Raw genomic sequence first — 27,422 nt, forward strand, 5'->3', positions numbered from 1 at the left:
TGTTAAAAACTTTGGACAAACAGAAAAGGGAGGTAATAAAAAATAGTGGCTGATTGCTCATCAGAAACAATGCAAAACCGAAGATGGGAGAATGGCAGCTTCAGTGCACTAGCAGAGAAACATCAAATGTGAATCTGGAATTCTATACTCAGCAAAAACATCTTCCAAATCAAAGGACCTATTAACCAAAAGACGTAACATGAATGAACCTAATTATCAGAGTCTCAGAATATATGAACAAGAATTAACAGAATTAGAGGACAAAACAGAAAAATCCATAATTACAGCTGGAAATTTTAACACCTGTCTCTCAGCAATTAACTGAACTGGGCAAAATTTAGTGAAGAAACAACAGGAACACTAAGGACCCCCTTGACCCTCGGATATATCTGCAGAACAGCACACCCAATGAGACAGCATTCATGTGTCGGTGTACATGGCAGTTCACCCAGGCAGGCCATATGCTTTTCATAAAGTAACTCACGATACATTTTAAAAAGTGAAACCATAAATTTCTGATTACACAGAATTAAGTTAGAAACCAATAACAAAGATACATTTAGAAATTCTCCAACTATTTGGAAATTAAGTAGCACACTTCTAAATAACCTTTGTGCTCAAAAAAGAAAATGTCAGAAAAATTAAATAGTATTTTAAATGCAATAAGAGAACATAAAATATGAGAAATGAAAACAGGATACCCCAAACTGTGGGATGTAGCTAAAAGAGTAATTAAGAGAGAACTTTATAGCCTTAAATGCTTAAATTAGATAAGATTTTACACCTTAAGAAGTTGGAAAAAGAATGTCAAGTTGAGCCTGAAGTAGTTAGAAGAAAATACTAATGGTGAGAGAGGAAATCAATAAAATAGAAAACAAACAATAAAAAAAATCAATAAAGTCAAAAGTTGATTCTTCAAAAATTGACGAAATCACTAACAATGAGAAAAAACTGATTAAAAGAAAGCATACATTACCAACACCAGGAATGCACAAGGGGACTCGCCAAAGACTTTGAAGATGTTAACGATAATAAGAAATTTATGAAGAGATAAATGCACATACCCAACAACTTAGAAAAAAATGATAAATGACAATATATCAAAATAAGTACAAATAGGAGTAAAAACTCAGATTAGCCCCAAATCTCTTAGAGAACTTGGAGTTGTAATCAGAAACCTTCCCAAGATTAAAACTCCAGTCCAAAATAAAAGAAACTGGTGGATTCTATCTAGTATTTAAAGAAGAAACTTCAGCAATTTTAAATATACTCTTTCAGAAGATAAAGAGTAAGATGTACTTGCTAGTTCATCTCACAAGGCAAACATACCTAGATACAAACAGCTGACAAGTATGTTCCAAGGACACTATAGGCCTCCTGATCAAAAGGGCAACAGGATCCACTAAACACTAACAAACTAGACTGAGCAAAATAAAAAGATGATATAGAAATGGGTAATGGGCCAAAATGGGTTAATCCAGGAGCACAAAGTTACTTCATTTAAAAAAACATTTAAAAAACAATTACTGGAAACACAGAGTCAAAGAGAGAAACCATGTAGTAACTTCAGTTAATATAAAAGAGTGTTAGTCACTTGGTCCCGTCTGACTCTTTGTGACCCCATGGACTGTAGCCTGCCAGGCTCCTCCATCCTTGGGATTTTCCAGGCAAGAATACTGGAGTGGGTTGCCATTTCCTTCTCCAGGGGATCTTCCCAACACAGGGACTGAAAACAGGGATCAAACCCCGGTCTCCCACATTGCAGGCAGACTCTTTACCATCTGAGCCATCAGGAAAGCCCTCATATAAAAAAGGCAGTTGACAAAACCAATACTCATTCATTTTCAAAACTTTCAACAAAGAAAATAACTTTGTCATTCTAATAAAGAAGCATCTATGAGAAACCCACAATGAATTTCTTACTTAATGGTGAAATAAGGAATATTTTCCCCATAGATATAAGACAAAGATATCTGCTCTTACATTTTCTACCCAACATCACTATGAAAGTCCTAATCATTACGAAAAGGAGATAGATAGAAAGAGATGGTAGATAGATAGATAAATAGCTTACAGATTAGAAATGAAGAAATAAAACTGTCTTCAGTCATTGATGACACAACTTACATAGAAAATTCTAATGAATATATTAAAAAACTATAAAAATTATTATGGATTTCATAAAGTCACATGATAAGGTCAATATAATCAATTATATTTTTACATTTGAACAACAATTAGCAAATAAAATTTTTTAAAAACATTATTTACAATAACACTGAAAATATATGGAGGAGTAGTCAAATTATAGAAGAAAACAGAATGGTGATTGTCAAGGGCTGGGGAGGGTGGAAATGGGGGTGGTTATTGTTTAATGGATACAGAGTTTTAATTTGGAAAGATGAAAATGTTCAAGAGGGATGTGATGATGGTTGCATAACAATGCATATGTGCTCAATGCCGCTGAATTATGCACTTAATATGTTTAAAGTATTTAGAAATAAACCTAACAAAATATGTACAAAACTTCCACACATAAAACTTCACATTGCAGAGAGAAAGGAAAGAAAATCTAAATAAATAGAAATACATACCATGTTCATAGATTGGAACACTCAGTAGTTTAAAGAAATCAAGCCTCGCAAAGTGCAATATCATCCCATGAAAATGCTAGCAGGATTTCCTCACAAACTTCCTTTTATTACAAAATAAAAAATAACTACATAATGAGAAAATGTATCTTAACCAAGCAAGGAAAATTAACATCACCAATAAGGGGCAAACTGATGTAATATACTTTTAGATATGATACCCTGAGAAGGAAACATCACTTATCTTATTTCAGTAAAAAAATGTATAAACAGAATGTAATTGTGAGTAAACATCAGTCAAACTGAAATTTAGAGATATTCTACACAATAAACATCTCTTCACTTATCAAAAATCTTAGTGTCATGAAAGGTCTGGGAACTATTCCAGAGTAAAAAGGACTAAGGTAGCATGGTGAGGAGCCTATATCTAGGAGTAGGGGATCTAAAGAGCATTACTGGGACAATGAAAGATATTGGAGTATGAATGGCAATTCAGACACCCTTAAGATGAAGCTGTTTTTCTGTAAGGAAACATTGTTGGTCTTAGGGAATATACACTGAATTGTTAAAGGGCAAAGCAGTATAATGAATGGAACCTACTCTCAGATGTTTCATAAAACAATAATGGCAGACAGCTATAGAGGGATTGATAAGCCTATGGCAAAATGACAAAAATTGGTCAACCTAGGTAAAGACATATGGGATTACTTATTACTATTCTTGTAATATTTTTATAAGTCTGAAGTTATTTCAAAATCAAAAGTTAAAAACATCCTAGTAGGCACTTTGGTAGAAATTGACAAACTAAATCTAGAATTTAAATGGAAATGTGAGGGTACTAGAGCAGCCAAAACAATCACGAAAGAGAGTAAGAATGATGGAAGATTTCACACCTTAATTTTAAGACATATTTATCAAGACGATATAGTATTGGAATATAAGGATAGATCAATAGAACATAACAGAGAATTCCAAATGTATCTTCATATGTAGTCAAGTGATTTCAATAAATATACTAAGGTATTCAAAGAAGACAGGATAGTCTTTTCAAAAATGATGTCAGAACAACTGGATTTTTGTATGGAAAAAAAAACAAACTGAAACCCATTAACTCATACCATACACAAAAATTGCTTTAAAGATGGATCACAGACTTAAACATAGAAGCTAAAATTAAAAGCTAGTAGAAGGATACATAGGAAAGTATCTTTATAGTATTTAGATAGGCAAAAGCAAAGATTTCTTAGACATGAGGCTTAAATGAAAAAAATGATAAGTTAGACTTACCAGAATTAAAATTTCCTGCTCATCAAAAGACAGCATTAAGAAAATAAAAAAGATAAGCCACAAGCTGGGAGAACACACTTTATATATGTGACAAAAGAACTCCCATTACTCAATAGGCAGGCATACAACACAGTAAAAATTGGACAAAAGAACTAACAGATACTCCACAAAAGTGTGTCCTTAGAAGATGGTCCCATTTTCAGTGATTGAGGAAATGTAACTGAACCATGATGAATCATAGCAACAAAAGGAACTAGAATGGCTACAATTAAATGACAATATCAAACTTTGGTAAGGATGTGGAGCAACTGAAACTCTCATATACTGCTGATGGCAGTGTAAAAGAGAAAGATCACTTTGGGGAAGAGTTTGGTTATTTCTTATACAGTTTATATATACACATACCATCTGACTGAGCAATCTCATACCTTGGATTTATCCTAGAAAAATGAAAACATGCTCCCTAAAATTAAACATCCATAGCAGTTTATTTATATAATTATTTATATATAAATTAAAAATTTATATAATTATTTATAATAAACTGGAAGCCCAAATGTCCATCAACAGGTAATAAACACATTGTAATATCTTCATACAACAGAATACTTATGAATAAAAAAGAATAAATCACAGAGAGTATCTTTCAGATGCTATATTTTGTGAAAAAAGCCAGACATAAGAGTCTCCCAGGAGAGACTCTTACTCTAAGTAAGCAGCAGAAGGCAGGATATTTTAGTTTGTGTCTGTTTTTTTTTCATTCATTGGGCGCCCCTCCCCCGCCCCAATAACTTAAACAGGGCCTAGCACATAACTGATCCTCAATATAAAATTGTTAAAAAAAAATGAATAAATGATTTAATGATTTCCTTGAAAATTAGGCATCCTACCTTATTCCTCTCTACTTCTGAGATGAAACACAGCATCCAATTATACTGATATCATATTTGATGTGGCAAAAATGTGAACTGAATACATTCATTCATAAAATCAACACCAACAATCATGTCATGAAATCAAAGTCAGCAGAACCTTTCAGAAACACTGGATTTTGCAATGTCTACCCTTAACACTGGGATCACGGGAGGCAGGGACACAGTGGCTCCAACACTAAAAGTTCACTGGCAAGTAAACATTATTCTCTCCTAACATGTTCAGGGGGCTGGTCCCTCTCACATCAGCCTTGGAAGACTGGTAACTTTTGGGTGAATCTGGAAGTCAGTATGTAAAAAGTTCTCATCCATGCATAACAGGGCATATTAGCTCATGTGCTTAGTTGCTCGGTTGTGTCCAATTCTTCATGACCCCATGAACTGTAGCCCACCAGGCTCCTAACAAGAATACTGGAGTGGGTTGCCATGTCCTCCTCCAGGGGATCTTCCTAACCCTGGGATCAAACCAGGTCTCCCACATTGCAGGCGGATTCTTTACCATCTGAGCCACCAGGAAAGCCCAAGAATACTGGAGTGGGTAGTCTATCCTTTCTCCGGGGGATTTTCCCAACCCAGAAATTGAACCAGGGTCTTCATTGCAGGCAGATTCTTTACCAGCTGAGCTACCAGGGAAGCCCATACATGGATTCAAATGAAAACAAAGAGTTACTGGGAACATTCAATGTGCTGCTACCATCAACTGCTAATATTATCATTACTACTAAAGCACAAATACTTTCATCTGTGTCACTATGAGATCTGAATCAAGGAAAGTGTGTGTGTATTCTCTGATTACTTTACCTGTGATTGGGTTTAGCCACTTACCACTAATCTTAAAATGAATTAAGTTTCTACCTTTATTTAAGTTCTGCACTATGGGATTTAAAGAGAATTATATTTTCCAGAAAAAAAGAACCTATCACAAGAAGTCACAGAGAAAAAAATTAGGTTGACTTCTCTCCTCCTTCCAACTCAATTTGATTGCATGCTAAGTCACTTCAGTCATGTCTGACTCATGGACTATAGTCAGCCAGGCTCCCCTGTCCATAGAATTCTTTAGGCAAGAATCCTGGAGTGGGTAGCCATTACCTTCTCCAGGGGATCTTGACCCAGGGATCGAACCCAGACCTCCTGCATTGCAGGCAAATTCCTTACCATCTAAGCCACCAGGAAAGCCCACAATTTGATTAGTTGGTGGTTTAATGCATTTAACATCAAATACTAAACGTTAGCCTTTTGTCTGAGTTAGTTTACTTTTACCAACTTGTTAGTAAGGCAGCTTGGTTTCTCCCGAAGTCATTTTTAAATTACTGGCTAGTCAGTTTGGCAGTTTCAGGGTTTTTTTAATTACTGGCTAGTCAGTAGGCAGTTTCAGGGTTTTCTTTTCTTTTTTTTTTTTTAATAGTGCTATTTTCCTGTAATTAGGATAAAGTTTGAACTAGGCTTATGACAACTTCCCCAAAATAGCAATGGAAGGACTCTGAGGTACAAAATGGCTGAGTTCTGTTTAGACAGGCAAATTGTGAGGTGCCTGTGAATCATCCCCCTGGAGATGCCCACGATGGGGCCAAACTGGGGGGCCTGAGATAAAGAGATAAGTCAGATTTGGAAGTGGAGATGCCAGGGTCATGAGCATATGGATGGAGAATGGCTGAATCCTTGGAATTATCTGCAGGTTATGAAGCAATAAATGCTAAGGACATGGCCTCAAGGAGAATGATTTCCCAGCGGCCAGTAATTAACATCACTTTTAATTGTTCAAAAAAAACAACACACTTTCCTTTAAGCAGATGTTTGGTGAAGCACATTATGCATGCACATACTTGTGGGCCATCATCAGGGTGGCCCAGGACAACCAACCAGGAAATATGAAAGCCCCAAAGCTCGGGCTTCGGGGAGCACCCCAAGACCACTGTCCTGCTACCCCATCACCTGACTTCAGTATCACAAGGCTACCCCACCACTGCATGTATGTGTCTATCATCATGAAAATAAAGCACTTTTTAAAAGAGCAGAGAGAACTGAAACCCATACATGAAATGTGAGACACCTAGCCTCACATTAATCCCCTCACATTACCAAAACTGCTACCTGAGTAAGCTATAATCACTCGGTCTTTGAACCTACATCTGTGGAGAAACAGCTTGTTCTTAAAGCCTTTGTTCTCCATATACACACCCGCCTCACCCTCCCTTCAAATGGATGAAAGGAAAACAATGTTTTGATGGTAATAAATCCCTTAACCTCTGAGGATTTCCACCTCACCCCTCACCTCCTTCAACACACACAGACTGATGTCCAGGCAGCTGCTGCTGTCCGTGTGTGTGGATGTGTGAGGGCAGTGGTCCAGGGAAGACAGTGATGAGCCTGGAGGGGATCATCCTTGTTCACGGTTCAGAACCAGCATGTCCCAACGCTGACATGCCGTACACGGGGATCAACCAGGGCTATCTGATTATTCACTGTCTAAGCTCTCCATTTGCAGGTATAGGATATGCCAGCAGATGAACAGCAAAAGAGCTCTAACTTCTGTGCATTTTCTCAGGAAAGGGCCCAAGAGAACAGTCAGAGCATCGGAAAAGCTATAGATATTCCAGAGACAAAAGCAGAGGACTTACGGATAATCCTGTTTTAAGCCTACTGATGTTCCCTCTTTTTTGTCTTTGTTTTGGTTAAGTTGCAGAGATATTATAAAGGAGGTTAAACACAATCACAGTAAATGGGAAGAAAAGAATAGTGGCCACAAAAAGACAACTGCCTTCGACCATGAAGTATCTGAATAGAGGGTCATCTGCCAACACAAAGTGAGCAGATCAACTCAGCAGCATATTAAAAGAATATGTCATTCTGACCGAATGGATTTCACTCTAGAACTGTAGTTACTCAATAATAGGAGCTCTGTTATATAACATCACATTAATATGTTGAAAGCAGAAAACTACACAATCACCTCTGTATCTGAAAAAGTAACTGCCAAAATCAAACCGCCAAGCAATTCTGATAAAAATACAAACTGATAAAATTCAGATGGAAGAATAAAAGTTAACAGTTAAGATAATTTAGAAGCATTGGTGTAGTAATATTGAAAGTCACTCAGTTGTGTCTGACTTTTTGCAACCCCATGTCACATGTCCATGGAATTCTCCAGGCCAGAATACTGGAGTGGGTAGCCATTCCCTTCTCCAGGGGAATCTTCCTAACCGAGGGATCAAACCCAGGTCTCCAGAATTGCAGGTGGATTCTTTACCAGCTGAGCCGGGGTAGCTAGATTAGCCAGCTCAGGCTGCCATAACAAAATAGCACAGATTTGGATGCTTAAACACTACACACTGATTTCTCACAGTTCTAGAGACTGAGAAGTTTGATATCAAAGTGTCACCCTATTTAGTTCCCAGCTTTCAGATGGCTACCTTCTCGCTGTGTCCCCACATGGCAGAGAAAAGAGACAGTGATCTCTAATGTTTCTTCCTCTTCCTATAAGGACTCAAGTCCTGTTAGGTCAGAGCCTCACCCTGATGACTTCATTTAACCTTAATAACATCCTTTAAGATGCTGTCTCCAATACAGTCACATGAAGGGGGATTAAGGCTTCAATATCTGAATTTGGTGGAGGGGAGCACAATTTAATCCACAGCAATAAGTGAGACTATTTCTCTACATATGGAATAAAGATATAATGTTAGAATATTGTGGTATTTATTCCAGGCACAAAAGCTACTAGAACAGAATCTAGAAGCAGATCTACACGTATAGAAATTTCACAGATGACAAAAGTGATATTAAATTTAATGATTACAGATGGGGCTATTCATTATATGATGCCAAGGCAGTAGACCATTGAGATAGGAAAACATTACGGTAGAACCCTGGCTTATATCAGCATAAAAATCAATTCTAGATGAAGTAGGAACTATGTAAAAACTATAACTGTAAACTCTTACAAAGCAATAAGGAAAAACAAATATCCCAATGAAACTGGACAAAATACAGTTGATTCTGGTTATCTATGATGGTTATTTTCTATAAAGTCACCACAAACACCGAACTAGTAAATACCAAGCCATTGTCCCTAAGGCAAATACAGAGATAGTTTTTCACAAGTCTGTGATCATGACATTTTCATCAACCCATCAATACATAATGTTGTTTTATGTGTGTTTCTGTTTAAAGACATCTTATTTAATGTGGTTAATGATTCATTAATAATGAGCTCTCAGCCAACAGCACTGTAACTCATGCCTAAATGAAGCTTATCTAATGTATTTCCTCCATAAGGCACATCACAGCCTTCTGGTGCTTAGGAACACAAGAAAGCACTTCATGCTGTGTTGGGGCCACTCTAAACAGCAAACTCACCAATAAAAAGCACAAACGTAAACAGACTCAAAAAAAGACGTGTGTGCACAGTAGGACAGCTGAAACAGATGGCAGACCTCAGCTGCAAATGCATTGGGCAACTCAAATTTTTCACTGCTCTGTACATATCCATGAGTGACCATGAAATCATCCTGATTATTAATTTAGGGGTTACGAAGAAATTTTACTGAGTAAGAAAATTTGCAAGTATTGAATCCATAAATAAGGAGAATAGACTGTATTTAAATTGGCAATCCAATGGCTATTAAACCAATACAAATATGTTCAACTTCACTATTTACTGGTGAAATCTAATGTAAAACTACTATAAATTATCACTGACACCCAAGACATTGGCACAGTTTTGAGTTCTGATAATACCATGTGCTGGGAAACATGAGGAAATAAGAAAATAAGAACTTATGCTTTGCCAGTGGGACTATGAAATTCTTTATTACTTTTGGGACAATCGTGCCATACCTTGGAGAAGGAAATGACAACCCACTCCAGTATGCTTGCCTGAGAATCCTATGGACCGAGGAGCCTGGCAGGCTACAGTTCATGGGATTGCAAGAGTCGGACACAACTGAGCAACTAAAGAACAATAGTTAACTACAAAGAAAATCTTCATCAATTACCAAGTGTAAAATACATCACAAATTCACTGATAATAATACAACAAAAGTCAGAAGACAACAAAAAGCAAAAGCTTATATACCTGGAGGGGAAAAAGATGTAGCAAAAATGATATTTAGAGGAAACTTCATTGTTTTAAATGCACTTGTTTGAAAATTTAATATGACTAATAAAGAAATTCCTTTTTTAAGAAGTCAGAATAACAAAGATCACTGGAACCACTACATACACATAAAGATGGCTCAATTTATTATAGAAAGACCAACCAGATCAAATGCTGGTAAACATTGTAGTAAGCAGAATTCTCCTACCTGGTGGTGGGAGTACAGAGTGGTACAACTACCTTAGGAAAAGGTCTGGTATTTCTTACAAAGCTCAGCATATACATATCTGATAAGTCAGCACTCTGACTTCTGGAAATTTATCTAACAGAAATGAAAATATTCATCAACATGAAAAGGTGCAAACTTCTCAAGTGTCCATCAACAGGAAAATGGATAAATCAAATGAAATAGTCACACAATGGAATGCTATTCAGCAATAAAAAGCAGCCATCTACCAAAACATGTACAGCATAGACAATTTTGAGAATACTATGTCAAGTGAAGGAAACCACTTGACATTTAACTCGGATGACCATTATATCTACTGCTGTGAGCAGGAATCCCTTAGAAGAAATGGAATAGCCATCATAGTCAACAAGAGAGTCCAAAATGCAGTACTTGGATGCAATCTCAAAAATGACAGAATGATCTATGTTCGTTTCTAAGGCAAACCATTCAATATCACGGTAATCCAAGTCTATGCCCTGAACAGTAATGCTGAAGAAGCTGAAAGGTTTTAAGAAGATCTACAAGACCTTTTAGAACTAACAATCCAAAAAGATGTCCTTTTCATTATGGAATGCATATTTAAATGCACTGTGGAATGCAAAAGTAGGAAGTCAAGAAATACCTAGAGTAACAGGCAAATTTGGCCTTAGAGTACAGAATGAAGCAAGGCAAAGGCTAATAGAGTTTTGCCAAGAGAACGCACTGGTCATAGCAAACACCCTCTTCCAACAACACAAGAGAAGACTCTACACATGGACATCACCAGATGGTTGACACCGAAATCAGGTTGATTATATTCTTTGCAGCCAAAGATGGAGAAGCTCTATACAGTCAACAAAAACAAGACAGGGGGCTGACTGGGGCTCAGATCATGAATTCCTTATTAGCAAATTCAGACTTAAACTGAAGAAAGTGGGGGAAAAACCACTGGACCTTTCAGGTATGACCTAAATCAAATCCCTTATGATTATACAGTGGAAGTAACAAATAGATTTAAGGGACTAGATCTGATAGACAGAGAGCCTGATAAACTATGAATGCAGGTTTGTGATATTGTACAGGAGAGAGGGATCAAGACCATTCCCAAGAAAAACAAATGCAAAAAAGCAAAATGGCTGTCTGAGGAGGCCTTACAAATAGCTGAGAAAAGAAGAGAAGTGAAAAGCAAAGGAGAAAAGGAAAGATAAACCCGTTTGAATACAGAGTTCCAAAGAATAGCAAGGAGAGATAAGAAAGCCTTCCTCAGCGATCAATGCCTCAGCGATCAATGCCTCAGCGATCAATGCAAAAATAGAGGAAAACAATAGAATGGGAAAGACTAGAGATCTCTTCAAGAAAATTAGAGATACCAAGGGAACATTTCATGCAAAGATGGGCTCAATAAAGGACAGAAATGGTGTGGACCTAACAGAAGCAGAGGATATTAAGAAGAGGTGGCAAGAATACACAGAAGAACTGTACAAAAAAGATCTTCATGACCCAGATAATCACGATGGTGTGATCACTCACCTAGAGCAAGACATCCTGGAATGTGAAGTCAAGTGGGCCTTAGGAAGTATCACTACGAACAAAGCTAGTGGAGGTGATGGAATTCCAGTTGAGCTATTTCAAATCCTGAAAGATGATGCTGTGAAAGTGCTAATCTCAATAGGTCAGCAAATTTGGAAAACTCAGCAGTGGCCACAAGACTGGTAAAGGTCAGTTTTCATTCCAATCCCAAAGAATGCTCAAACTACCACACAATTGCACTCATCTCACATGCTAGTAAAGTAATCCTCAAAATTCTCCAAGCCAGGCTTCAGCAATACGTGAACTGTGAACTTCCAGATATTCAAGCTGGTTTTAGAAAAGGCAGGGGAACCAGAGATCAAATTGCCAACATCCTCTGGATCATCAAAAAAGCAAGAGGGTTCCAGAAAAACATCTATTTCTGTTTTTTTGACTATGCCAAAGCCTTTGACTATCTGGATCACAATAAACTTCGGAAAATTCGAAAGAGATGGGAATACCAGACCACCTTAGCTGCCTCCTGAGAAATCTGCATGCAGGTCAGGAAGCAACAGTTAGAACTGGACATGGAACAACAGACTGGTTCCAAATCAAAAAAAGAGTACGTCAAGGCTGTATATTGTCACCCTGCTTATTTAACTTATATGTAGAGTACATCATGAGAAATGCTGGGCTGGATGAGGCACAAGCTGGAATCAAGATTGTTGGTAGAAATATCAATAACCTCAGATATGCAGATGACACCACCCTTATGGCAGAAAGTGAAGAAGAACTAAAGAGCCTCTTGATAAAAGTGAAACAGGAGAGTGGAAAAGTTGGCTGAAAGCTCAACATTCAGAAAACTAAGATCATGGCATCCGGTCCCATCACTTCATGGCAAATAGATGGGGAAACAGTGGAAACAGTGGCTGACTTTATTTTTTTGGGGCTCCAAAATCACTGCAGATGGTGATTGCAGTCAGGAAATTAAAAGACGCTTACTCCTTGTAAGGAAAGTTATGACCAACCTAGACAGCATATTAAAAAGCAGAGACATTACTTTGTCAACAAAGGTCCATCTAATCAAGGCCATATAAAGAAAGCTGATTGCAGAATTGATGCTTTTGAACTGTGGTGTTGGAGAAGACTCTTGAGAGTCCCCTGGACTGCAAGGAGTTCCAACCAGTCCGTCCTAAAGGAGATCAGTCCTGGGTGTTCATTGGAAGGACTGATGTTGAAGCTGAAATATCAATATTTTGGCCACCTGATACAAATATCTGACTTATCTGAAAAGACCCTGATGTTGGGAAAGATTGAGGGCAGGAAGAGAAGGGGACGACAGAGGATGAGATGGTTAGATGGCATCAACGACTCAATGGACATGAGTTTGGGTAAGCTAGAAGCTGGTGATAGACAGGGAGGCCTGGCGTGCTGCGGTTCATGGGATCACAAACAGTTGGACACGACTGAGCGACTGAACTGAACTGAATTGAAGGCAACCAGATTCAAGTGTCTACGTGCTGCAGGATTTCATGTCTATGCAGTTGTAAAACATGTAAAGTAGCTCATGGTAGAAAAGGTCAGGACAGTCGTTGCCTGGGGTGGGGGAGTAGTGATTCAGAAGCTGCATCTTGGAACTTTCTAGAATAATAGGAATGTTCTGTGCCTGGATAAGGGTTAGAGTGCAGAGGTTTTTGCACTTTTGGAGCTTATGAATAGAATACATAAGTACTGTGCATTTCATTGTATGCAAGTTTTAACTCAAAAAGAAGAGACGAGAATACTAAGTACACAGATGTTGAACTCTTGTTAATCATTCCCATAATATCTCTAAGTGATATCATAATCCATAATGGTATGTAAAATATTTCAGGATAAGTGTACAAATATCTGCAACTTATTGAAATGAATAAAAAATTAGATGACTGAAGAATGGAACTGTATGTAAACATAGGCTAGCACAGTAAAATATAAATGGCAGGATCTCATTGGCAGGTATATGGATTGGATGTCCACCATAAAATTCTTTCTACTTTTTCGTGTGGTTGAATTTTTCATAATAAAATGTCATGGAAAAGAATATCTTAAAACACAAAGAAAGTGGTCCTTCATAGGACAATTTGATTTAGATACTAATTTTCAACCAAACTTATCTAAAAATTCATTGTAATTCTAATCAAAATAACATCAGAATTTTTCAAGGAAATTAGTGTGTTCTTTAACAAGACAACATAAACACCCATATAATTACTGGCAATTATTAGATGACAGAAAAATATTAACTTCTACATAATCAAGAAATAAGACATTAATTTTTGTCATCAATTTCTGTGATTTTTATTTTTTCAATGTTTTAATCACTTCTTTTTTATTGAAATATACTTAATTTACAATTTGTGTAAGTTTCAAGTGTACAGCAAAGCAATTCAGTTACACATATATGTTCTTTTTCAGATTCTTTTCCCTTATAGGTTATTACAAAATATTGAGTATAGTTCCCTCTGCTATATAGTAGGGCCTTGTTTACCTATTTTATATATAGTAGCGTATATCTGTTAATATGAAACTCCTAATTTATCTCTCCCCTCTCTACCCCATTATCCACTTTGATAATCATAAGTCTATTCTTTATGTAAATAAGTTTTGTAAATAAGTTCATTTGTATCATCTTTTTTGGTTTCACATATAAGTGATATTGTTTGGTATTTGTCTTTGTCAGAATTACTTCACTTAATATGATAATCTCTAGGTTCATCCATGTTGCCGCAAATGACAGTGTTTCATTTATTTTTACAGCTGATTAATTCCATTGTATATACACCACACATCTTATCCATTCATCTGTCAGTGGACATTTAGGCTTCTTCCATGTCTTGGCTATTGCAAATAGTGCTGCTATGAACACAGGGGTGCAGGTGTCTTTTTCAAATTATGATTTTCTCTGAATATACACCCAGGAGTGGGACTGCAGAATGATATGGTAACTGTTGTTAGTTTTTTAAGGAATCTCCATACCGTTCTCCATAGTGGCTGTACCAATTTACATTCCCACCAGCAGTGTAGGAGGATTCCATTTCCTCTACATCCTCTCCAGCAAGAAATAAGATATAATTATTAAAAATAATTAAGAAACAAACAATGTGAGGATCACAGGCAAAGACTATGAAGAACCAGCTGACAAAGAAGCGCCATAGGCTAGGAAATGTCTATCATGGCCTCACTGGCGACAGAAAGGGAGAGCAAAGCAGCCAGTATCAGTTTTCCTCCTTCCGAGCAGCAGAAATGAATGGATGTGAGAGTCATCTTGGAATATAAGAGAAATGGGTCCTCACACTGTGGCAGGGATGTGACCTTCGTGCCCGCCCCCATTCACCCGCCACTGGCAGGTTTTCTCTTACGAGAGGTGCCTCCTGTGTCCCCGCCTGTCCTACTCCCCAGAATCTCCCCTAGAGAAACCGTCCACCAGCCTAACAAAGCGGCCACTGTGGATGTGGGAAACAACAGGAATTCCCGCAGACAGACAGCAGGAGAAAGACCATCAGGGAAATGTAAAACACACTGACACTGTTAATTAAACATGTCAAGTTCAATATTAATTTATGTGAAAAAGTGAACAAAAGTGAGACGGTGCGTTTCCCTACCTCAGCGCCATGGCCAGTGTTTATGAGGCTGCAGGGGGACATGGATAAGCAGACACTGCTTGGCTGACCAACACAGGGTCTGTGCCACTGCTCAGAACTTTGGGACATGGAGCAACGGCCTGTCCAGGAAATGAGGAATCCACAGCCACTGCTAACCTCAAACACAGGGGCTGAAAAGAGTGATTATCATGGACCTGTGAGGTCCAGAGGAGAAAAGATGCTGCATCAGCAAAAGAGAGGCCTGAGTTCACAGCCAGAACTTGCCGGCAGCTAGGCGAAGGCCAGTGAGCCGGGTTCTGAGCCTCAGTTTCCTCATCTCTGAAGTGGGTCTAAGACACCCCTCCCCACCCCATGGTGGAGGGTCCCCAAGGCTCCATGAACATACATTTCATAGACTGTAGCTGGTGATGCAGTTATGGGTGGTGCTGAGATTTCAGGGTAACTACCTCCCTGTTTGGGCTTCCCAGGTGGCACTAGGGGCAAAAAAACCCACCTGTCAATGCAGGAGATGTAAGAGACATGGGTTCAATCCCTGGGTTGGGAAGATCCCCTGGAGGAGGGCATGCCAATCCACTGCAGTATTCTTGCCTGGAGAATCCCATGGACACAGGAGCCTGGCAGGCTACAGTCCATGGGTTGCAAAGAGTTGGACACGACTGAAGTGACTTAGCACACATGCACCCACTTCCCTGTTTCAAATGTTCTTGGGACATCAGGGTCCTGGCAGCCCCAGCAGAATAGTCTGTACACTTACACTGCCTCCTGTTGTCCTGTAAGGTCATAATCTCTGAAAGCAACTATCAATGTTTTTATGGCTTTTTCCCTAACACTCAACATGGAAAATACAACCGTTTTCCAGCCCAAAGCAAGCACATTGCCATCCCTGTGTGAAGTCTAGCCAACTTCCAGCAAATTCAGCAAAGACATATGTTTGCCCAATTTATAGCCTGGATTCTTACATAACGGAAGCCCACAAAGAATGAGAAAATGGTTTGAGGAAAGCAGATACTTACTGAAAGTTATGATTTGGGCTGTGTGTTGGACCTAAAAGGAAAAAAAAAAAAAGACAAGTTATTAATACTTCATGATTTGGAATAAATTTTTTTTCCAATCTGGCCCGTGGTAAAGGCAACCGCAGCCCAGGGTGCTCATTTGTGGTGAGCCATCTTCAGCCTCTAGCTCTGCCCCTGCCCAAGATTATATGCCAGGGATGGCAAAAACCACTGAGGATGGAAGGGGCGCTCTCTGTTGATGCAGAAACATCAGGAGATATTTTCGGAATTTTTGCTGTCTTTTCTTTCTTCTCATCTAACCTTGATTCACAAGATCTGTCTTACTCACTGGTGACAAAATGGCTGGGGCATTGTAGGGACCTCCTCATAACTAGGATGAAAGGGATACATTTCTGTCTGCCAGTTGATTGCTTTGCATCACCTGTGATAAGCACAAGAGTACAGAATCGCCCTCACCTGCTGTTCCCCACCCATCCTCTGGGCTGGGTCGGGTTACCCTGGGTGGGTGGGTGCCTGTCTGGATCGCCTGGGCCTCCCCCGTGGGGGTGACCTCCTGACACGCAACATGTCTGGCATTATTTTCTGCACTGCAGGTTTATAGACCCCTCCATCTGTGTCTATTTTCTTTTATTACTAGTAAATGGGTAACAGGTTAAGCTGGGGACCTCATGCACAATGGGAAAGGCCTCAGGGAAGGGTTTTATTGATTTCCTCTCTGTTGCTTGTGTGTGTTCAGTTTCAAACTGCACATTAATCTATGCTCGGTGGCTGGGGACCTTCCTATTTGATAAGCAATGGGCCTGGGGCCGTGCCCACTCACCGAGTCGCACAAACAGGACGCCGGTGGCAGTGATGGTCTTCACCCCGTTGGTGGCCACGCACTGGTAGTAGCCGGTGTCCGTCGTGTCCAGGTCCTGGATCCGCAGCCGGGAACCGTACTCCGTCTTGCGGATGATGACGCGCCGCGGCTCCTGCACCACTGGGGCGTCGTTCTTCAGCCACCGCACACTGGGTGGCGGGTTTCCGGCCACCTTGCAGTGCAGAATCGCTGTCTGGCCTTGGACGATGGTGATATTGTTAACTGGCTCCAGAAAATTCAGAAAGTACCCTGCAAAGGAGAAGAGTCAAAGAAGAGCAAATGTCAGTGAGAACGGCAGAAAGGGCTTCCCTAGGGCGCCTTCTAGGAACTGCTTGGGGGAGGTTCTGAGTTTCACATACAAACCTTCCATTCTCCTTATTGGCTTAATGGGGGTAATTATATTCTAGAATGTTGCCTAAAACACTGAAGGAGCAAATAGGGAACCGGCTGCCCCTGAAGAAACAGGGTTAGATTCCTGATTGCCTCTGCTCACAGCACTCTCACCAACTGATCAATAAAGAACCTCGCTTCAGTGTGCTTCAGTTTAAAGACACTTTATTTAATAAGTACTGTTGATTCATTAACATTGAGCTCACAACCAACAGCCCTATAACTTGGTCTGAAAGAAGCTTATCTAACACACATGCTTTCCCCTTAAGGCACATCTTGTGCTTACGGCACCAGATAGCACTTCAGCACCATTATTGGGAGCATTTTTAAATAGTCAATCACCAACAAAAAGCACAAAAATGCAAATACATGGGACTAAACAGACCATGAAAAGGACATTTGTTTACAGTATGAGCTGGGGCATTAGACAGAGTGTTGTTTTGTACAAGCTCATCAGGGAACATGTTCATCAGCAACTCAAAATTTTGACTGCTGTAGGCATGTCTATGGATGCCGTAAGAATTGATTTTGGGGTTATAAATACATTTTAGGTTATAAGTAAACTTGAAAATACGGAATCTGCAAATAATGAAGATCACATTCTCTCTGCAAGCACTAAATCTAATCTAATCTCACTAATTTATTAAGCAACTTCATGCTCAAAAGTTCATCCTCTTTCCTACCACACCATCAAGCACAAGCCACAATAAGGAAATGAGAAAAAGAAAGTGTGTGACAAAACAGACACATCCTCACACACAAGCCAATCATTGGTCTGAACAGAACAAAAATAACAAGGCTGAGTGTTGCTGAAGGCTCTGTCCCACTGCACCCAGGGCAGAAGCAGGAGGAAACCATCCCAGGTTCAAATTCAAGAGGGAAAACAGAGATTAAAGTTACCCGAAATACAGAGCAAGAGGGGCTGGAAATGCTGCCCTGGAACGTGGGGCCCCATTCAATCACAGTCAGGAGCTCTCCGCTAGTGACACAAACCATGGGGAACAAGAGGAAGTGAAACAGACAGCAGTTGGGTGGGATTTGTGCATGTGTGTGTGTGCATGTGTGTGTGCGCGCGTGTGCTGTTGGTCAGGGGCTGGAGGGATACTCTCTGTTAAGATAAACATGCACACTAAAATTCCATAACACCAAAAATCCCATTAAGGCTAGAGAGACAAGACCATCAATCATCAGGAGATGAGATCACTGCGGACAAAGACAACCGAGTAATCTGAAAAAGACTATAAAGGATAGTGCTGTTCTAAATCTTTTGTCTTGATTTCTGGTTGGTTTCTTTTTTGTTTGTTTTATTTAAAGAAGTAAAAAGATGGCAAGAGGGCACATATCTGTATTACTGATTTAACTGGATGAAAAATTATAGGATTTCTAGTGGACCCCGGGGATAAGTTTCACAGGCTGGGTGAAGGAGATAGGTAGAAGCTGAAGAGGCAGGAGGCTGTGAATTTCAGGATGAAGATAGTTTCCCTTCACAAGAGAGAGTGGGTAGATATCTGTGCAGAGAGGTGTCACTAACTACTGCTGATTACTATTTGTGATTATTATTAACAACATTATTAGGTTCAACCTTTATTTTCTGCTAGCCAACACCCTTTTTAATGCAGTGAATTAAGTTGTACAAGAGAATTCTTATTGATGACACAAAGCCAGAAGGTAACCGAAATGTTAATAACAAAACCCTGGAAAGAGGCTAAATCAAGCAGGTGACATTCTGGATGTCATGGTTGTTCATTAACCACACAGGCCCAACTTGGGGAGACCTGCATTCCTGCTGAGGCTCCTGCACTAGATCCTGCATTTTGGAAAACAAAATGAGATCTGATCTGACAGTCTGAAGCAGTTGCTATGGTATAATCTGGACAGCCCAGATTATAGCAAACACGTCGTTTCACTGTGTTCTGGCCAGAACCCAAGTAGTTACAAGTTGTTTAAGATTCAAATGCTTCATTAAGGTCTCATAACACTAAAAAGCACAGTAGGGCATATAAAATAGTCATCAAATCATAACTTAAAATAGCAAATGACAGATTAAAATCACCATGATCTCTTCTTTCTGGTACAAGTTTAATTATAATTCTCATCTCTACACTGATGACAGTTTTTCCAAAGGCCTTTGACACTCCATGGCTTCCTGGGAGACACAGACATAGGAGTGTAAGGATCTGTGTCTCCAAGCTTACTAGCAGAAATCTAAAAGGAGCAGGCCGAGGGTTCTGAGGGCTAAGACTGAGTCATCTATTTGGCAGTTCTGCCACCACCTTCCTCCATTTTTAGGGTATTTGCATACATCAACTTGGGACATCTCCCCTGATCATCTAAATATCCTGAAAGATATAGGAGGATCTTCTTCAATGTGGAAAAAAAAAAATATTAGTCAAGAAAGAGAAGACAGGGAGAGAACCACTCAGAGGAGAAAGTTAAGGAGAGGATTCCTTTTGTACAACTTATAGAAGGAAACCTGGGGGGAGTTCAAGACTGTCCCGTTACTCTAAATACAGACTCTCACTGTCTACTTCTTTTCAAGACTATCTTGTTCTTTCACATTGAAGGAGTACAAAAACCTGAAATCCTTCACCACTGCAGTGAACAGATTCTCCTACACCCCTGATTGATAAGTGATGGTGGCTTAGATGTAGTCTTTCTTGCAGGAAGGGTCCTTTTCTGAGAAATGCAGAATAGGGAAGATGACCTCCTTCTTGGTTTGCCTTCCATGTGGGCACAGAGAGGGTGATGTTAACCCTGACCCACGGGGTGGGGCACTGTGAAACCGTCTACAGTAAGTCCCCTACATTGGAACCTTCAAGGTACACACTTTCAAAGATTTGAACGTGCATTCGCATGTCTAATCATGTAAGTTAGTTCACATGTCTGGCATACACTGTCACAAGCATGCATCCCCTACAAGCAGTTGTGCTTTTTTGTGCTTTACTGTATAGAACTGTACAGAGTACAGTAGTATGGTATCTTTATTTCAAGCCCAGGATGTCTGGAAGCAAGGGCAAACAGTGGTGATGGAGCTGGTACGACTGTACTTTTCCAAGTACTGTACTGTAAGGTTGAAAATGTTTTCTTAATTTTTTGTGCTTATTTGTTTTTATGTATTATTTATATAGAAAATATTATAAACCTATTACAGTACAGTATTATATAGCCGATTGTATTAGTTGGGTACCTAGGTTAACTTTTTTGGACTCATGAGTGAATTGGACTTATGAGCATGCTAGAGCAGAACAGAACTCATCCATATGTAGGGGACTTACTGTACAGGTGTCAGATGGCTTAACCAGGGATGGTGCCAGCATTTCCCTTTCCGATGCTTATTCAACTGTAGCTAACAAGGACTGGAGAAATCCATTTGTGCTGGAATCAAGCCCCTTACACAGTTGATTTAATCTTTAAAGCACTCTTGATTATATCTGCTCACATGAAATATCCGTAATAGGTAAATCCAGAGACAGAAAACAGACTAGTAGTTGCCAGGGGCTGGGGAAGGGGAATTTAAGGAGTAACTCTTCTCCCTCTGGGGTGATGAAAATGTCTGGAACTAGAAAGTAATGATGGCTGCACAACATTAAAAATGTAGTCCCTAGGTCAGGAAATGCCTCCTGAGGAGGGATGGGCATGGTGAGACCAGGGGAACAGACTGGGTAAAAGCAGGTTGAGGGGAGGCAGAGATGTCAGGCAAAGGGAAAGAGGGCCACACTCTTGAAAGCATCCTTTCAAAAGTACTAGCCATCACCCTCAGCTTTGTTCAGACCTAGGGTAAGACTTCCTCTGATTTTCTTCCACCCTGAGGTGCCCAATTTATATGGATTCTCTTCACTCTCAACCAGATGAACACTCACTCCTGAAGTCACAGCTTCCTCAATTTACAGAAAATGAAGGGGAAGCTAGTGAAGTGATCTAGTCCACATGTGGAGTTCTTGACAACTCTTCTCCATTTTATACCTTCTAAACCAGTGGGGTTCAACAATGACTTCACATTGGGGTCACCTGGAAGCTGATAAAAATATTCACCTGCCCATCATGCAATAAGTGCCTGGGAGTTTGTCTAAAGCTCTAAGTGTGCAGCCTAGACCAAGAATCTTGCTTTGAAGGGCTGAGGAAAGAGAAAAACGAAACCCATCCAAGAATGAACTTAGAGCTGACCAGAAACAACACTGAGAAGCATTGCTGGAAGGGACACTAGGCCTGGAAAGAATGCTCCTAAGTGACCAGCACCTACATCTGGGGAGTTCCAAGTACAATGGCATTAAAAGGCCTGTCCAGCTGGGAATGGACAAAAGGAAGGATCTCCACGGAAATCATCCATGTCCCAACCCAGGCCTGAAATCAGCCTCCTTCATGCTCTATGGGAAACTCAGAGACCAAAACCATGGGTGGATAACACGGCAACTTCATACATTCACAGCTCCCTCCCTAGGCAGGTGAATAAAAATGAGCCCTTAGGAAGAAATCAGAAAGACAAATAATGAAGAAAATCTAATTTATACCCATGGTATCAAGCCTTCTGGTTCTTGATTCTGGCTCAAGGTTCTCTCCCTTCCTATACTCTCCCCTACTTTGAAGGGGGGTGTCCCTTGCTTTTCCTAAAACACATCCATCCAGCTGATCCCTCATTGTGCAGTCAGCCAAGAACCTCTTGTCCTCAGATCTTTTCTATTTCTCATTCTATTTCTCTAATTCTGTGCCAGAAAGTTACCTCTACAAAGGGTATTCTCCCATCAAAACAACCTCTATTCATTGCTAACCTTACCCCTAACACCACTGATCTTGGCCTGCTGCTATGGCAACATCTTTTTTTTTTTTACATTAAGATGATTGAAATACATTTTGACATCAAGAATAACAAATGTTACTTTGGGGGGCATATTTCTTAATTTCAAGGCTACTTCTCTTTCAGTAGAATCCTCCTGATAACTTCCACTTAAAAATTGGGATGTTGATGGAGAGATAAGTGCATTTATTATGGGAAAAACTATTAGATTTCCACATATTGTTCACATTTCCTACTGTTGCTGTAACACATTAGCACAAACTTAGTAGTGTAACACAACACAAATACACTGTTCTACAGGTCAGAAGTCCAAAAAATCAAGGTGTTGCCAGGATGGTATTCCTTCTGCAGGCTCTGGGAGAGTCTTTTCCTTGCCTTTCCCAGCTTTTGGAGGCCACCTGCATGCCCTGGCTCATGGTGCCTTCCTTATATCACTCTAACTTCTGTTTCCATTATCAACATCTCCAACAAGTGGCTCTGACCTTCCTGTCTTTCTCTTACAAGGACCTCTGTGATTACACTGGGCCATATGGATCATCCAGGATCATTTCCATATCAAAATCCTGAACTTAGTTCCATCTGCACAGTCCCTGTTCGATGAAATATGGGGACACATTTCCAGGTTCAGGGATTAGGACATGGACATCACTGAGAGGCCATTATTCTATCCCTCGTGTATATTTTTCTTTTACCTTGCCACTTTACTGAATTACCTTAGTTATGATAGTTTCTGAGTTCATTGTCTTAGATTTTCTTTATCGTTTCTTCAAATAACAATAATACAGCCTTTTAGCTTCCAAAATTCATACTGCTTATATCTCCTCTTGCTTCCTATTCAACATTAATGATTTCTGAGCTATTTTTAACACTGAAATGTTGCAGAGAAAATACAGATATTAACACACTAGAATGCATGTATGCAACATCAAGATTTTATGCAAACATTTTACCATATTTGACTTTGTTGTTGTTGTTGTTCAGTCACTAAGTCATGTCTGACTCTTTGAGACCCCAAGGACTGCAGCACGCCAGGCTTCTCTGTCTATCACTATCTCCCTGAGTTTGCTCAAACTCATATCCATTGAGTCAGTTATGCTATCCAACCATCTCATCCTCTGTCACCCCCTTCTCCTCTTGCCCTCAATTTTTCCCAGCATCAGGGTCTTTTCCAATGAGTCAGTTCTTCACATTAGGTGGCCAAAGTATTAAAGCTTCAGCTTCAGCATCAGTCTTTCCAATGAATATTCAGGACTGATCTCCTTGCAGTCCAAGGGACTCTCAAGAGTCTTCTCCAACACCACAGTTCAAAAGCATCAATTCTTCAGTGCTCGGCCTTCTTTATAGTTCAACTCCCACATCCATACATGACTACTGGAAAAACCATAGCTTTGACTATATGGACCTTTGTCAAAGTGACGTCTCTCCTTTTTGATATACTGTCTAGGTTTGTCATAGCCATTCTTCCAAGGAGCAAGTGGCTCCTTTTAATTTCGTGGCTGCAGTCACCATCTGCATTGATTTTGGAGCCCAAGAAAATGAAATCTGACACTGTTTCCATATTTTCCCCATCTATTTGCCATGAAGTGATAGGACTGGATGCCATGATCTTGGTTTTTTGAGTGTTGACTCACAGTAATTAAAAAAATGAGACATTCTGAAGTGTAACTAAAGCACACCCTTCCCTTATTTCTCCAGAGAATGAGTATGCACTATTCCAATGCATATTTATATCATTTTATATTTATAGAATTTCCCCGATAGACCATCTTTGCTATTTTTTTTTCACTCAAAGTCAGCTTGAGGTTTCTCTGTTGATGCAGTTCATTTGTTTAATTACTTCATCATATTCTACTGTACAAAGAAACCACAATTTCTTTATCCATTCCCAATTCAGGGGCAATAATTTGTTTCTATATTTTTGCTAGTACAGACAGTGTATAATGACGACCTGTATATATCTCATCCTGTACATGTATGGGAGTAACCTTGAAAGCATCCACCTGCATGCATTAGTGATAAGTCATAGGCCTTGAAATCTTTCATTTGTCTATGTCTTAAAAGTGCTTGAAACCATTTGCACTCCACAAAAAGTGTCTGAGTTAAAGTGTTTCCCCTATAACTTGGCCAGGATTTGGTGTTTGGTGGAGGGGAGCAGGCTTTAAAATGTTTGCCAATATGATGGACATGAAATAGTACTATTGTTTTAGGTTGCACCTTAAGAAATACTCATGAGCTCAAGAATCCTTAGGAAAGTTTATTGGCCCTTGAGCCTCTCCTACGGTAATTATCTATTCAAATCTTTATATTTCTAACTTCTGCAGTTGATAAATTTTCTTCTTCTTTTCTAATGTATGCATTAAATGAGAAATTTCCCAAGGGTTAGCCATCAGAGAAGTTAATTTATTTAATCTCCATATGGCCGGTCAGACTCCACTTCTCTTATAATTTATAAATTTTGGTTATGAGTTATTAAAGGTATGCTTTAGATGTACTGCTGTCACAAAACATAGTCTAGTGTGATGATAATTCTTTGATACCACTGTGATTTGCTTTACAGCCTAGTACAGTCAGTTCCTGAAATGCTCCACATTGATTGGCAAGAATGCATTTTCTCCAATTGTTCACTGCAGGGATTTATATATGCCCAAAAGATTAAACTTGTCAATTTGTTGCTCAAATTTTTAAAAATACTTAATTTCAATCAGTGTGTGACCATGCGTTCGTGTGTGGTCTGTCATGTTTGACTCTTTGTGACCCTAAGGACTGTAGCCCAGCACTCTCTCTGTCTATTGGATTTCCCAGGCAAGAATACTGGAGTGGGTTGTTATTTCCTTCTCCAGGGGATCTGCCTAACCCAGGGATCCAACTTTGTCTCCTGCATTTCCTGCATTGCAGGCAGATTCTTTACTTGCTAAGTCATCGGGAAACCTTTAGTTTCAATGAGATACATGCTAATTGATACTGTATATGTCAAATCAGTTCAGTTCAGTTCAGTTCAGTTGCTCAGTCGTGTCCAACTCTTTGCGACCCCATGAATCGCAGCACACCAGGCCTCCCTGTCCAACACCAACTCCCGGAGTCTACCCAAATAGTCATTATTAATTCTGTGAAGTTGAATTTGTATCTTGGAACCTATGTTCCTGGGTGCAATAAACTTCAAGTTTATTATTATAGTCTTTATATCACTATTTAAGGCTTTTGTGTCTAAAAAACCATTTTGTCGGATGTTAATATAGTTACCTCAGAGTATTTTCGGTTAATGTAGTTCTACCCTGTATTTTTAACTTTTAATGATTTTTATGATTATATACTAGACATGAGGGCTTCCCAGGTGGCTCAGTGGGTAAAGAATCCACCTGCAATGCAGGAGATGCTGGTTTGATCCCTGAGTCGGGAAGATCCCCTGGAGGAAGGCATGCCAATCCACCCCAGTCTTCTTGCCTGGAGAATCCCATGGACAAAGGAGTCTGGTGGGCTACAGTCCATGGGGTCGCAAAGAGTCGGACAGGACTGAAGCAACTGGGCATGCGCTAGACGTGAATTTTGTAAATAACATGTAATTTAACACGCTAACTTAAAAGTCTACATGTGTTAACCGACGAGATTGTTAACTGAAAGATTTTATTTTTAAAGTGTTAATTTTGCTTTTTAATTCTTTCTTCCTGTTTTCTTCTGTTTTCCCCCCTTTATTCTCCCTTTAGTTGTTCGAAAGTTACACTTAAGTAGTTAGCTTTCTTACTTTTTATAGGCATACCTAATTTGGCAAAGTCTCCCAAATACAATGAAATACAAGCACCTTGAAATGCTGTGAGCTGCAAACACCACCCCAACCACCAGAGCTTTGAATTATTGCTTCCCAATGTTTAGTTACACTCCATTTGTAAGCCCTTAGTGGTCCTTATTACAGATGATTTTCAATAACAAAACATATTTAGCTTTGCCAACTTGGTTAACAAGTTCTTTCCTTGCCAACACTGCCTGCATCTCATTCCTTTTCCCCAGGTTCAACTGAGCTCTTCCTGATTCACATTTGCTCTTTGTATATATAAAAAAAAAAAGGTTGTAAACACTCTTGGTCATGGTCTAAAATTATCTGCTGCTTTCACACTTGAATACCAGTTCAGCTGGGTACAGAATTCTAGACTGACAATTACACCACTGTCCTCTGTCTTTTGTGGTTTTGTTACAAGTCTTACCATTCTTTTGTGGATAACCTGATCTCTCCCCTCTTTGGCTGCTTTTCCTATTTCCCTTGTCTGTGCCATTCCAAAGTATCACTAGCTATGAACTTATTTTTATTTTAGCCTCAACCGGCCTCAGTGCTATACCCAACATCTGAAGATGCATGCCTTCCATGAATTCTGTAAAATCCTCCATCAGTACCTCATGAAATACTGTTTCTCCCTTTCCCTTTTATTTCTCCTTTGAAATCTCCTTCCAGATATACGCTGAACTTCCTTATAAGAGCCTTCCGTGCTCTTCATCTACTTTTACATTCCCTATCTTTTTATAATCGTTTGCTCTGTGCCATCTACTATCCATCAAGTTTCTCATTTTATCTACTACACTTTTCATTTCTAGAAGGTCTCTTCGGTTCCATTTCAAACCCACCACTGCTTTTTCTTCCTTTACCTTTAATCCTTTCAGCTTCATTGTTTACTAACTCATCACTCATCCTGGGCCTCTCTGAGTGTACTTTGTAATTTTTCACTGCAGGGCTGGTTTTTCTGTGGGTATCCCTTGAGGACTGGGTTCTTGAAATAGGCAGTGCCAAGTTTTTATGTTAATCCTTGGGCTCTTGATTCTTCCACAACATTCTGGTAATGTAAATTTGGTTTCCCGAGGTGCAGGTCCAAGTCTGATTTCTTGTGGGAAAGCCTTCTGTCTGTCCCAACTGGAGCTAGGCTTGAGGCAAGCCCTCTCCTCACTTACCTAGGCTAATGAGTGAAAATCTCCTCCTCTGTCCATGGAATTCTCCAGGCAAGAATACTGGAGTGGGTTGCCATTCCCTTCTCCAGAGGATCTTCCGAATCCAGGGATCGAACCCAGGTCTCCCACACTGCAGCAGATTCTTTACCATCTGAGCCACCAAAGAAGCCCATATT

General features: G+C 39.6%; 1 protein-coding gene across 4 annotated transcripts in view; it reads right to left on the minus strand.

The window, feature by feature from the left end:
• The window catches only part of ROR2 (receptor tyrosine kinase like orphan receptor 2), a 236,033-nt gene that overhangs the window by 18,907 nt on the left and 189,704 nt on the right, over positions 1-27,422 (minus strand). For all 4 annotated transcript variants that reach the window (XM_043927545.1, XM_043927543.1, XM_043927544.1 and 1 more), the window contains exons 3-4: positions 17,097-17,384; positions 16,277-16,307 (exon numbers count right to left, since the gene is read on the minus strand). In XM_043927545.1, coding sequence (XP_043783480.1) covers positions 16,277-16,307; positions 17,097-17,384 — 319 coding nt within the window. The remainder of the gene's footprint in view (positions 1-16,276; positions 16,308-17,096; positions 17,385-27,422) is intronic.

The sequence above is a fragment of the Cervus elaphus genome, chromosome 16 (genome assembly GCF_910594005.1).
Source record: "Cervus elaphus chromosome 16, mCerEla1.1, whole genome shotgun sequence".
NCBI lineage: Eukaryota > Metazoa > Chordata > Mammalia > Artiodactyla > Cervidae > Cervus > Cervus elaphus.